General features: G+C 48.2%; 1 protein-coding gene across 2 annotated transcripts in view; it reads right to left on the minus strand.

The window, feature by feature from the left end:
• Positions 1-358: 358 nt before the first annotated feature.
• ZBTB7C (zinc finger and BTB domain containing 7C) overlaps positions 359-14011 on the minus strand; it is a 133569-nt gene continuing 119916 nt past the window's right edge. For both annotated transcript variants that reach the window (XM_085042031.1, XM_085042032.1), the window contains exons 4-5: positions 12295-13488; positions 359-6850 (exon numbers count right to left, since the gene is read on the minus strand). In XM_085042031.1, the coding sequence (XP_084898157.1) occupies positions 6214-6850; positions 12295-13488 (1831 nt within the window). In that variant the 3' untranslated portion in view covers positions 359-6213. The remainder of the gene's footprint in view (positions 6851-12294; positions 13489-14011) is intronic.

Raw genomic sequence — 14011 nt, forward strand, 5'->3', positions numbered from 1 at the left:
AGTGTGCAGGGAGCTGAGCAAGCAGATGTGCCGAAATGGGGAAAAGCAAAACCCGAACGATTGTACTTTCGTATTATAGTTTTTATCTGGATTTTCTGCATTTGTCTTCATTTGGGCATCACCAGGGGCTGCTCCTCAGCCCCTGCACCCTGGTGGTGACAGCCCAGATGCCACATGAAGGATCACCCCACAGGGCCACCACAAAATGGTCCATAACCCCACACACCCTCATTTGATCACCGAATCGCTTCAGCTGGAAAAGACCCCCAAGATCATCAAGTCCAAGCACTAATCTGATGCTGAGATCTGAATTCCCCATCCCCAGAGCAGCGTTAAGGACACACGACAGACTCAGTGCTTCAGGTAACAGTTTATTTTCTCCAGGGGTGTAAGATGTGCAGCAGGTACGTGTACAGGACTGCCAAGAGGAGTCGCAACCGAACAAGAGACCAGAACAAAGAAACCTAAACAGTATCCTGCCCTACAGCAAATAGTGCAAGTCATGTAAAACATTGGTTCAACATAGGAAAACACGGGGGGAAAAGGTATTTCCAAGCCACAGGTATTTTATCTCCTTCTACTGGAGATCCCAGAGGTGGGGCTGGGAGGTGGGATGAGGATGAGTTCACTCGGGCTCAGACTATATCGGGTGTATCTTCTACAAATATTGATTTTTTTTTTCAGTTCTTCCCTTTTTGTTTTTGGCTTGGAGAGAAACTCAGGTGAAGACCAACAAGGTGCACACAGTCAGAGGTACCAAAAGGGAATAACAGATCTTAAAAACCCAGCCACAGGTGGGTGACCTGCTGCCAAACAGCATTTTCTTAAAAGAGATGGCTGGGATTCTGCTTCATTTACTCTCTTATCTTAAAAGTTTCCTCCGTAACCACAAAATATTCCAGCTTCAGGGCACTGAGGCTGTAAATAAAGCACTATCCCCCTCCAAAATGGATAGAAAAGGATGGGGGCATAGCAGGTTCCAGGGGGCTACAGGCAGAGCACAGGTGGAGCAGAGAATGGGCAGCATTTGCAGCCCCACTGGTGCCACCAGGAGTCCTGCTGACACATTCAAGTCTAAAACATTTTAGGCTGTACTTTGCAAAATTATTCCACTTTTCTTTTTTTTCCCCTGGCAGGTGACTGCCAAATGGAAAATCCTCTCACTTCCCAAACTGCAGGCTCTTTCTTCCGTTTTGAAAACACAAATATTTTTTCGGTATGTAATTTCCTTCTGCACAACTGCAGGAAGAGGCTCTTGCAATGCTCAGCAAAGCGTTTTGAGCCCAGGGAAAGGGTTTGCCCATCCGGCTCCCTGCCACTCGTGCCAGGAGATGCTCCTTTGGCAGCAACACCTGGTCTGAGCAAACGCTGCGTGCATCACCCCAGTGCTGTTCCCCCTCTGCAGCCTGGATGCTCCAGCAGATAACAGCAGCTGTTCAGGAGCAAGCATGCAGCCATATGTTGCTGCTAACAAGCTTTTACTGAAGCTGGTTTCTTCCTGTGATTCCCATGTGTCTGATTAATGCACAGCTCCTCTGAGCAATTTTTTAGATTTCTTTTTCACCCTCCAATCGCAAATCTATCTCTTTATTTTGTTGTTATTGTTGTTGTGGTGGTGTTATAAGCAAATTAGGATGTGAGCATAAAATGGGGTTAAAAGCAACAAGACCTGAAAAAAAAATCTAAGTGTATTTAAATAGCTTAAAAGTCATTCACATAATTTTCATTTTGTGGGGGTTTTTTTTGTGCTCAGAAACTCACAGTTTATGGGCTCACCCTGCCATGGTCCTGCAGGTCCAAGCACAGAGGAGCTGCTCAACAACCAAACACCCATCCTGGGTGGGGGATTGGTATTTCTATCTTCCCAAGGCAGGTTTTTGGACTCTGCCTGCAGATCTGGTTCCCTGCCCAAGCATGTGATGCTGTGGAGCTCTTCTCAGATGTGTGAAGGAAGGAAAATATCCTGTGGCTGTAAGAACTGGGGATGTTTCACTGGGATTGCAGCAGGGTGTATGACCTATGAGCCTGAATCCCTGTTCCCTAGGCTTGGGAGGATGGACTTCAACCTTTATTTCCCATTGCATTCTCCATTAAAATGGACTGGGAAGGAATCAGGCTGCCTGACCTGGTTCCCTGGGCTGTGCCAGCATCCCATCCTCTTGGGAAAGGTTTCTCCAGGGACTGTCCCATCAACTGAACAGAGAGCAGGGAGCGGTGGTGGTAGGAACCTCCCCGCCTGTGGTTAACTTTATCTCACCGAGCTATGGGAAAGCAGAACACACTGGTTGGTAACAGAGAGGTGCCCAAAAGTGATTCATCCCAGCCCTGGGAGGTCCAGCGTGGGTGGGGTGAATCACCTTCCATCAGTACCTGCCGCCCTCTAGAGCCAGGATGGCTTCAGAGGAAGGCTGGAAATCACACTGCAGGTTGCAGGACAACCAAAATTAATGCGTCAATATGTAGGTGTCTCAATAGGCACAAGGGTACCTGTTTACTTTGCTTCCAAATGGCTGAATGATGTGGGATGACTCCCACTGTTCCTACCTGGAGCTTATTTTCCAGGATTTTGCACCTCCTTCAAAAACAACAAAGAAATTCTGCAACTCCTGAATAACTTACAGGGCTCATGTTTGTGTTAGTTGTGTTCATAAAGTCATAGAATCATCAAAGGGCTTGGGTTGGAAGAGACCTTTAAAGTTCATCCAGTACAACCCCTTGACCTGAGCAGGGACACCTTCCACTATCCCAGGTTGCTCCAAGCCCTGTCCAACCTGGCCTTGGACACTGCCAGGGATGGGGCAGTCACGACCTCTTTGGGCAACTTGTTTCAGTGTTTTTCCGCCCTCACTGTAAAAAATTTCTTCCTTCTCTCTAGACTGAATTCCTCTTGTTCAGTTTAAAACATCTCCTCTTGTTCTATCACAACAGGCCCCACTAAAAAGTTTGCCCCTGTCTTTTTCCTTTAGGCCCTGGCAAGAGCTCTGAGCTCTCCCTGGAGCTTTTCTTGTCCAGCTGAACACCCCCAGCTCTCCCAGCCTGGCTCCAGAGCAGAGTTGCTCCAGCCCTGGCAGCATCTCCGTGGCTCCTCTGGCCTGGCTGCAGCAGCTCCAGCTCCTTGTGCTGTTGTTCCCAGGGCTGGGGCAGCTCTGCAGCTGAGCTCTCACCTGAGCATAGGGGCAGAGGGGCAGAATCCTCTCCTGCTCTGCTGCCCCTGCTGCAGCCAGACTGTAGGAGCCAACATGAGATGAACAAAAAGTGAGCTGGGACAGGACTCTGTGTCCTTCCAGCCCAAGGTTTGGTGCTCGTTACACCTGTGCTTGTTGGGAAAGGGGAGCAGATTCCCAGGAAGGCACCTCCACTCTTAGCTGGGCTCCCATGTGGATACCTGTGGCCTGGACTCACCACACAACATCAAAATGGGAAGAAACAGGGTTTTCTCTAATCATCCCTCTACACCCCAAAACATGATCACTGCCAGCACTCAGCTCCCTCCAGCCCTACCCAACCCAGCGCCAACGCGGGAAAATCAACCTTAACTTCATAATCATCATCAGCATCACAACGCCAATGGCCCCTCGGGCTGGAGGCCGTACCAGCTCAATGCTTTATTAATAACTGATTATTCTACCTTTCCAAGAGGTGTCAGGCAAACATCCACAGAGCTGAAGCCACACGGATGGCTGTGCTGGCAGCTCAGCAACTGCGGTGGCTTTGCCTTCTCACCACGGCCACAGGCAAGAGAATCAAGTCCTGCTTATAATTTAAAAGCATCAATTAATACAGTTTAATAAATACATAAAATGATCTAGTCTCTTTTTTTTCCATCTGCTTTTTAGCATCCATCAAAGTTAAGGGTGATTGTCCCGTGAGTAACTAAGGCAAATTTGTTTGTGTACGTGTGTGTTTCTCTCTACTTTTTTGTTTTGATTTTTTTCCATTGTTTTGTACATAAAGCAATCACATAAAAATAGTTATAAATAGAAAAATTGCAAAGGTTTATCCCCACTTAGACATATAGGAAAAAAAAAAAGAACCCAACCAACCTAACAAACAAACCGAGACAGAAAAAACACCTTGCTTCAAGTTCTTGCAGATCATACAGTACTCAGCATCTTTGGATATTTTACAATGACTCCAAATTGTAGACAAAAAAACACCTGAAGGAACCAACCATCCGCAAAACATCGCTTGTGTAAGAAGTTGATGTGGATTAAAAAGAAGAAGTTTGATGCAGTTTTAAGAAGATTGCTTTCCTCTTCCTTTTTTTTTCTCTCCATTGACTTTTGTTGCACGTGGAGTCTTTATGGATTTCCTTTTGGAGGAGGAGGCTGAGTGTTGGGCACTTGGGATCATTCCTTGGGACCATTCTGCTGCAGGTGGTCTCAGAGCAGAAGTCCCTCACACCCTCGTGGGGGCTGTGGAACCCTTGACTCCCTGTGTCCCCCTCCTTGCCTCCAGTGGGGAGATTCTCATCCAGCCACCAGTTCACTGATGGAAAAACCAAAAATCTCATGAACCCGCAGTCCTCTCATTCCCTTCGATTTTGCTGATGTTGAAAGGTCACAGTAAAAAGAGAAATCAAAAGCCCTAATTTGTACCATTTACATTTCCAAGTGCTGGTTTCATGCAAAACACCCACCACCCACCTCAGCCAGTGGTGGAACTACCACAGCTGTGTGGGTCCCACCACATCTGCCTCCCATGGCTCATCTAGGAGGAGCCCTGAGAGGCAGATGGCCACCTAAAGCCTTTATTATTCAGAGTAGCTCATGGGTTTGGGGCTGAAGGAGGTGGACAGGGCTATTCCAGCCAATCTGCCACTTTTTTTTGCCCCAGAAGAATTACTAGATGGAGTGGCCAAGACGGGGCGTGCAGGGATGCTGGGGCATCACCCCAAACCTGTTGGCCACCGTGGGCAACCTTCAGCTTGGAGCACCCTGTCACATATGTCACCACCTTCACTTTTGAACCAACAAACAGTGAAGAAACAGCATTTCTACTTGCTTTCAAGTAGACAGTATCACCATCAAGACAACTTCAGTGACCTTCTTTTCCACAAACATGCCTTGAGACAAGCACCAGGGATATTTGCACACCTCATTTTTTCCCATCAACACTGCAGACTTGGGGACACGTGAGTGTTTTGCAAATTTTTCTCATCACTATCACATAGGAATTTGAGGGAATTGAGGACAGAACCCCAGACATTTTAGAATGGTCAGTGGCGGCGAATTCTGACTCTTTGGTTTGAAACGACTTTTTCATTTCAAAATTCCCACGTGGTCCATTTTTTCAAAGCAAGGGTTTAATAAAAGCTCAGTATCGAAACATTTCTGATTCTTTCAAAACTTCTCCTTCACCTTTTCAAGCAACTGAAGTTAAAATACTCAAAATAGGCTTTGGTTCTCCTTTTGAAACTTTGAAATAGCTAAAGAACCAAAATAAGTAAAATCCCCCTTTTCCACCCAGCTTTGCACTGGGTGTGTTTCTATCTCCATTTTTTTTTTTTTTTTTTTAATGTTTTTAAGGTCCCAACTCATGCTGCAGATTAGGGCTTTCACCAGCCCTGTAAATCTGATATACTGCTGAGAAAGGCAATGGCCAGGATCCTCCCTCTCCTAGCAAGGCTGCTAGACCTCCCCTTTATCCCTTGTAGAATAAATATTGTTGCCAGACATGGGAATTAATTAAAAAGAAAAAAACCCCACCAAAACCAGAAACAAAACAGGAAAGTCCTTTTGGCCAAAAGGGCTAAGGAACGCAATATAACAAACCCAAGTCTGGACGGCTTTTCAGTGTCCAGTGAGCTCCGTAGGTGGGAAATGGGGAACACTTCCCACAGAAAAGCCATCTCATGGTGATGGCCGAGCCCCGGACTAAGGCAAGTGACATTTTTGGGAGTGTTGAAGAGAGCAGCAGTCCTGGCCTGGCCTTCCCGGGCAGAGCCACAAGTGGTGGGATGGACAGTGAGTGCCCAGTGGCCCCAAAGCCAAGTGCAGAGTCTAAAGTGCCGGTGGCCATGGGGCACAGCACCTGCCCATCCCCTGCTCGCCCCAGGGATGGCCCCGTGCCCCAAGCCCATGGCAGGCCACAGCAGTGAGGGGATGAAGAGTTTCTTGGGAACCTGATGACGCAGAAGGGCAGGCAGGGGCCCGAGGGAGCTGGCTGCCTTGCTGGGACGGGAGCAGACGCATGGTGGGACCGAGCGTGGGTTTAGTTGCTGGCCTCTGAGATGGGAGCCACGTGGCCGAGCCCTGCCAAGCCACTGAAGCCTGTGCTCCAAGGGTCAGGGAGAGGGAAGAAGGGTTGGGCAGCGAGGTTTTCATTGTGGCCCAGCGCGAAGGCGAAGATGCCCGCGTTCCTCTCCATGTCCATCTGGGCCCGCCTGAAGAGCTTCATCTGCGTCTCTTCGATTTGGCTCTCCAGCTCCTGCAGGCTGAAGGGCGTCTTGGCCCCGCTCAGGAAGTGTTTGGGGCTGGGGCCTGGAAGGCACATGGCCGTGCTGCTGAGGTGGCCACTCATCTCCTCCAGCGTGGGCGGCATCACGAAGCTGTTCTCCACCGGCGGGCCGCCAGGGGCGAAGAGCAGGCCGGCTGCCCGCCATGCCGCCGGCTTGCGGCCTCGGCGGGGCCTGGCGATGCGGCAGCTCTGGCGCTTGATGTGGCGGTGCAGGTGGTCGGAGCGGGTGAAGCTCTTGTAGCAGAACTCGCACTGGTAGGGCCGGATGCCCGTGTGGATGCGCATGTGGTTCTTCAGGTCGTAGTTGTGCACAAACTTGGCATTGCAGTGGATGCACAGGTAAGGCCTCTCCCCCGTGTGCTTCCGCATGTGGATTTTGAGCTTGTCCTGCCTGCAAAAGAGAAGGGGCTTGGTCAGGTGGTGTGGGCCAGGTTGGGATTGCTCTTGGGATCAGGGAGGAGGAGGTGATGGGAAGGTGGGGAGCTCATCCTGGGGCCTCTCCCGATGTATGGATGGTCTTGCAGGCTGATGTTTGCATTCGCCTCCTCTTTTCTGGGCACCAAAACATCACACACACAGAGCCCTCCGTGTCAGGAGTTTGCAACCCATCCCAGAGAGCTTGAAACAGCTTAAATTGGAGGGAAAAAAACCTCTGGAATAAACCCAAAAATCACAAAATCATTAAGGCTGGAGAAGACCTAAGATCACTGAGTCCAACTGTTCCCCCAGCAATAACTGCCAAGGCCATCACTACCCCATGTCCCCAAGTGTCACATCCACACGGCTTTTAAATCCCAACAGGGAGGGGGATGCCACCACTGCCCTGGGCATCTGTGCCAGGGCTAGACAACCCTTTCAGGAAGAAATTTTTCCTGATTTTCCAAGTTAAACTTTCCCTGGCACAGCTTGAGGCCATTCCCTCTTGTTCTGTCCCTTGTTCTCTGGGAGAAAATCCCGACCCCCAGCAGGCTGCAGCCTCCTTCTGTGTATTTGTAAAGAGCAAGTACCTAAATATGGGAATATATCCATCTATATCTAAATTTGGGAATGTTAAATAAATACAGCCCTATTCCAGCCTGCAAATAAGGAAATTAGTTGGGATTCGAGAGCCTGACAATGTGGGACAATGCTGCTTAAATTCAGTCCCTCTCGGAGCAGATTTTCCTCTCCTTTTATTCTTGCACTGACCACACGGTGTCTCAGGAGCTTTCTTTTGGAGCAGGAGCAGCACAGAGGCTGATGCTGGCAGTGGTGCAACACCCAGGCATTCTGTCCTTCCCTGCCAGGGTCTCCAAGGCCAGCACACATCCAGCTGCCCACACAGTTTGGAGGAGGTTTTTAAATCCAGCCATGGAATAGCATAATATCCATCCCCATGGCACTTACTTAAAAAAATATGTATGTATGTTTTAAGGGGAACATCTAAAAGCAAGAATATTTTCCCCTGCTGGCAATCCAATCACTGTTTTTTCCCCCAGTAAATAAATGTTTCCTTCTGCAGCCAAAAAAGGGAAAAAAACCAAAATCACAGCTAAAGTTTATGATTATAAAAAGTGAAGCTGATTGTGGCTCAACTGAGCTGAACACTGCTTACTAGGTTGCAGCAGTGGAGTTCAAGTGAAGACCAAAGTGGGAAAAATCAATATCGTTTTCAAAAATGATTTCAGTATGAGCCCTCCAATGTGCTAGTATTGAAGCTAAAAATATGTAGAACATGTGGAGTAATGTCATTATTAGATATATATTATATATTATATATTATATATTATATATTATATATTATATATTGTATATTATGTATTATGTATTATGTATTATGTATTATATATTACAGATATGCCATATAAAACTATATGGTATATTTTCATATAAAAAGTAAATACAATTTATTATTAAAATTTATTATTATTAAAATCTGTTTCTTCTGGGAGGTCAAGCCCTCAAAACTTGTAAGGTGCTGCCTTTGAACTAATTTTTGCCACATATTGAAACAGTTTTTTTGGTGGCCAGCACAGAGGTGTTGGCCACACCGTGAGAAATGCAGCCCTGGGCTGGATTTCCCTGCTCTCACCAATCCCTCAGGATCAAGGATGCAAAGGAGTATCCCTAGCAGGAGAGTCACTTCTTCACCAGATGATGCTTTATTGCCTTTGGGAAACTGATCCCAGCCTGGTCCTGCACCTACAGATTTTTTAGGCAGACTTTAAAAAAAGGCTTCTCTCAGTCCCTGTGCCAAGCTCATTCCCACTCTGGCATTTTTAGAGCTGGTGTTACCCCAAGGTTTTCACTAGGGTGCATTTACCCTGGAGGGGCTGGAATTGGTGCTCAGCAGCAGCAGACAAAGCAGGAACAGAGACAACTTCACCCCAAACGGAGAATCGCAGCAAATTCGTGCATGGATGGATGGGGGGCTCACACTGCAAAGCGGTGGGAAATGTTAATAAAAAGCAGAGCTGCCGGCCCCACCTATAATTTAATTTAAACCTCTATATGTAATGTTTAACCTAGCAGGATCGCTTTTCCTAATAAACACGCCGCGTGCCAGGACTGTATAATGTAAATACAGGCGAAGCTCTTTTCAGGCTATTACCCATCTCTGGCAGCAGACAGGGAGAAACCCAATCCTCCCTGCCCCGGCAGCTTCTCCAGGCAATGCAAGAGAGGTTTATGGCTCTACCTGGAGCTGCTCAGGGGCTGGGGGGCTGAGATGCTCTGTGGTGGAGCACCTCAGGGGGGATGTGGCATGGGGAACACGGGGTTTGTGAGCTGGGAGCTGAGCTGGAGGCTCTCTCCGACGGAGATCCACGCTCCGTGTGTGTGAATAACCTTAATGCAATTGCATTAGGAGAGCGATTAGGGCTCTGCGAGCTGTCACAACACAAATAATAGGAACAAATAATGTTAACCTTTCTGGCTGGAACAGTATCTCCTTGAGCACTCTGGGGTTGTCTTGGTGGAAAAGCTGAAATATTTGCAGCTTTCTCTGGTGTTCTAGCAGGGTAAAACAGCAGACTAGAAGCTAAGCAGCCTTTGTTTAAGGAAAAAAAATTAATGAGCTATTAAATGAAGTCCTGCTTCCTGCGATCAGATGTCCCTGGGCAGAGGAAGTGGCAGATATAGGTGCATGTGGGGTCTTTGCTGGGGAATGTCAAATCCCACTGATGTGAAGGGGAAGGGATCTGATGGGGGAAGCTGGGGGACTCCTCACCTAGGAAAATATATTTTTTCTATTCCCCCAGCTGATTTTTCCTCCGCAGTTCCTTAAATGCAGAAATAATGCAATGGACTGATTCATACTGAAATCCCATTTGGGAACCCCTGCTTCCCTTCACCCTCACTCCCAGGAGACCCCAAAAGGGACCATCTGAGCTTGCCTGTCCCCAGTGAAGCATCATGGGTGCAAGTCCAGTGCTGCCAGGAAGCATGGGATTTCCCCCCCGAGAGCAGAACACATAATGCAAGTGGCAGCACTAAGGAAATCCCAGCAGAAATCTCTTTCTACATCTCAATCACTTAACTTTGCTTAAAAATATGCTTTTTCCTAAAAGAGAGCTCTCACATCAGAGTAATGATGAAAACATCTAAAAAAACCTCACCCCAAACAAAACCAGTTAGCTGCATGCTATTCAAAAACCTTCCAAATACACTTAAAAACAAACCAGTATTTTAAGATAGGCACTTTTCTCAAGGTGTTAAAGAAGGAAAAGACCCTCTAGCACCCAGCTCTGCACAGGGTGACCCACACAAACAGCTATTTTTTCATCAGTGATGTTGTGGGACTGCACTGTTGGGTCAGTCCCAGTTTTGTGATTTTTTTCCCTTGGATGAAGTCCCATACCCCTGTGCCCTGTGTTTAGAAGCTGCTGAGCTCATGGGGGATGTTGAAACTATTTGGTTTAGTCCTGCATTATTAATGGGCCATGCTAGACCAGCTCTGTGTGGAGATTTTAACCTCCACCACAATGACATCACCTGTTTGGATTAGTGGTCAGTACCAGCATCACTCTGTGCCTCAGTTTCCCTAAACTAAGTGACCAGTGCTGCCCTTTTCTGTAAAGGACTTTGGGAGCCCTCTGGGATGGCTCAGCTCTGTTATTCCTGATCCAGGCAAGGTGTCAGTGACGGATCTATCCAGGCTATTTCCTCATCAGCAATTAGCACCCACAGCAACACACAAGAGAGTGACAGGGACCACAGGATGGGGCTGGCCAGGCGGTGCCTCCAGTCCGAGATGCCACCACGCTCACGGGGCTGAACCCACCCTGCAGAGACAACAACCCAGTGCTAACCTGGGGATGCAGCACCAGCAGGAGCCAGATCCAAATTCCTGCAGGCAGGAATTATCACCATGCAGTGGCCTTTCCCCTGCAAATACCAGGGTGAGCTGGCTCACGTCGCACATGCCCGCCCGAGGCACGATGCTCCCCGCATTATAATACGGTGTCTGCTGTGTTAATGGAGGGGAGCATGGAAATTTATTTTCAGGTCAAATTCTCATCATCTGCATATCTTCCATTCGATTATTATCATAGGGACAGGAGAAGAAAAGACAGACTGAATGCAGGAGCACCCCAGGTGTCCGGCCATTGTCAGAAGCTCGCCTCTGCCTACTGTGCAGATTATTTTCCTCTGGTTTTCTCGTCCCAGCTTAATAGGGCTCTCTCTCTCACATGCAGCCAGGAGCTGAAATACCATGCTCTTGTCAGAAAGCTTTATTATTATGGTAAAGATTGTTCTCATTAGATATTAATTATACTCAGCAAGAGCAGGTCCAGGAATCTATTTGTCTCTGCTCACCGATTAAATTTGCCCAGCTTTGCAGAGCACGGTTTCAGGCTGGAACATTAGATTTGCACAGACAAATCTGACTTGGCGAGGGAAGTTGTGGACACCCCATCCCTGGAAGTGTTCGAGGCCAGGCTGGACAGGGCTTGGGAGCAACCTGAAAGAGGGGAGGGTGTCCCTGTACACGTCCAGCGGGTGGAACTAGATGAACTCTAAAGTCCTTTCCAACCCAAACCATTCCATGATTCTGTGAGTCCAGCTGTTCCCCCAGCACTGCCAAGTCCACCAAACCATGTCCCCAGGTGTCACATATACACTTTTTTTAAATCTCTTCAGGGATGGGGACTCCACCACTGTCCTGGGCTGACTGTTACAGTGCTTTGCATGAAGAAATCGTTCCTAGTATCTAATCTAAACCTTCCCTGGTGAAGTTTGAAGACATTTCCCCTTGTCCTGTCATTTGTTACTTTGGAGAAGAGGCCGAGACCCCAACTGCACTACTAACACATAATAATTAGTGCTGCTCCAGCCCCAGAAAGTCCAGATACTGTCATGTCCAAACTTGGACATGTGCAGCTTGGTTGTGGTCTACACTGATGCCAAAATGTGCAAACCCAAACTAATTACATCCTGTGGCTAAATGGCCCTCCCGGCTCAATGCGTCTCTCAGCACATTAGAGATGAAGCCTCCTTGGCTGTTTGACCATCTGTTTTCCAGCTCACTCTGGTCCCACTGTGGTGAACTATGGTGGGGTTGAAAATATCCTGTTACTTATTTAAGCTTTTGTCCAGTGAGGGGATGGATCCAGTGAGTTGTGGATGTCATCCACAACCCACAAAAATCAGTAGGTTCATTTTCTTCCTCCACCCTCCCTTCCTTTTTTTTTTTCCCCTCCAAAGGGATAAAGATCATGCCCTGTTTTCTTCCCTACTTTAGTTTTGGGGAAAAGAACTCCCAATGTGTAGCTGAGAAATCAGTCATGGGTCATGATGTGGCCCCTGAAACCATCACCCCACTCCCCATCCACGCCAGAGGTGACCAACACACACCTGGTAAAGCGAACCTCACAGATATTGCACATATAGGGCTTCTCCCCCGTGTGGGTCCTCATGTGCCTGGGCAGCTTGCCAGCTCCCATGATGACTTTGTTACAGATGGGACATTGCTGGGATGCCTTCGGCTTCATTTTCCTCTCTTCCTCCAGGGGCCATGGGGGAAAAACTCCTCCAAACTGGGTAGCACTTAAGAAGTTGAGATAAGCGCTATAGTCAGTCTCTGCCTTAATATGCCCTAAGGGAGCTGCTGGAGTGTTGGCAAACATGTCCTTGAAGAAGTCATTAGGGAAAGGAGGCGGAGGCAGGTCTTCCTTCTCCTCCTCTTCCTTGATCTTCCTCTTTTTGATCACCAGATCCAAGGGGCCATTGTCTACTTGTGGCTCCTCAAGCTGGGAGAAGGAGTTAAAGTCGCCATTCCACAGATGGGGGAAGAAGCTGGGGGCAAAAGGAGACAGAGCTGGCCTCCTTTCTGGGATGTTTGCCTTAGGGTACAAGTTTTCACTCAGCAAGGACTCAATGGAGAAGTCTCGTATCATGCCCAAGTGTCCAGAGGAGTTACTGGCTGGGAAGTGATTTGGAAAATCTTTAGGTGCTTCTGTGTAAGCTTCTTCGGTAAGATCAGACTCAGAAGGGCTTTGGTGGCAGCTTACTTCTTGTACATCAGTTAGGTTCTCCTGATTGACAAAATCTTCCACTTCCTCCTCCTCCTCTTCTTCCTCGTCTTCATCTTCATCTTCATCATCATCATCGTCTTCTTTGTCATCTTCCTCCTCAGCTTCTCTGTCAGGCTCCATGATTTCAAGGCAAACGTTGATGATGCTCTGGATCTCCAGCATCTTGGCGGCGCTGAGGATGTGCTTGACGTTTGAGGTGGTGATGGTGAGGGTTGAGGTGTAGGCAAACTCGAGGATGGCAGAAAGTGCTTCAGGCTTGACAAAGTCAATCTCGTAAACATAGGGCTGGTCTGTTAAAGTGCCGGTAGTGAAGAGTTTTTTGAAGTACTTGCTGCAGGCAGCCAGGACAGAGCGGTGGGTGCGATACTCCTGGTCCTGCACGATGAGGATGACATCACAGAGGAGCCCGTCATGCCGCTGCTCATTCAACCCACACAGCACCTCGCTGCTGTGGTTCGGGAATGGGATCCCGATAAGATCTTCAATGCTATTGGCCATATTCTCATTTAGTGCCCTAGGATGAAGCACAGACAGAGGAGTGTTAGCAGGGCATTCCCGGTGTCCTTCTCTCCTCTACCTCACCTGTCATCACCTCCTGCTTGCACTGCATCTCTAGGCCACCTTCAGCTCCTTCCAGATCCTCTGTGACAGAACCTCTGCTTCCCTCCACCTTTCTCCATCTCCTTCTTTGTCCTCATCCTTCTCGGTGAACATCCCTGTTCACCTTTTCACAACCACCACAAGCTCCCTCTTCCCTTTCACACTGCTCCCCCAGGAACCTTGTGCAATGACTCCCTCCCCATCATGTTTCTTCCACATCCTCCTGGAGCCAGCATTGTTCCAGGCACATGCTTGATTTGCCCTGCCAGGAGCTATGTGGGGAAAGTGTAATGCTGCATTACTTCACACTGCCGAGAGCAGCACCTACACTGCTTAAACAAGAGGAGCCCATCTCACCTACACGGCTGTTTTCGGGACTGTTACAACTGGACATGCCAGATAGGAGGGTTATGGCTTCCTGCTGCAGCAGGAGAGTG

The sequence above is a fragment of the Lichenostomus cassidix genome, chromosome Z, assembly GCF_008360975.1.
Source record: "Lichenostomus cassidix isolate B80296 chromosome Z, HeHo_3.0, whole genome shotgun sequence".
In the NCBI taxonomy this organism is placed as follows: domain Eukaryota; kingdom Metazoa; phylum Chordata; class Aves; order Passeriformes; family Meliphagidae; genus Lichenostomus; species Lichenostomus cassidix.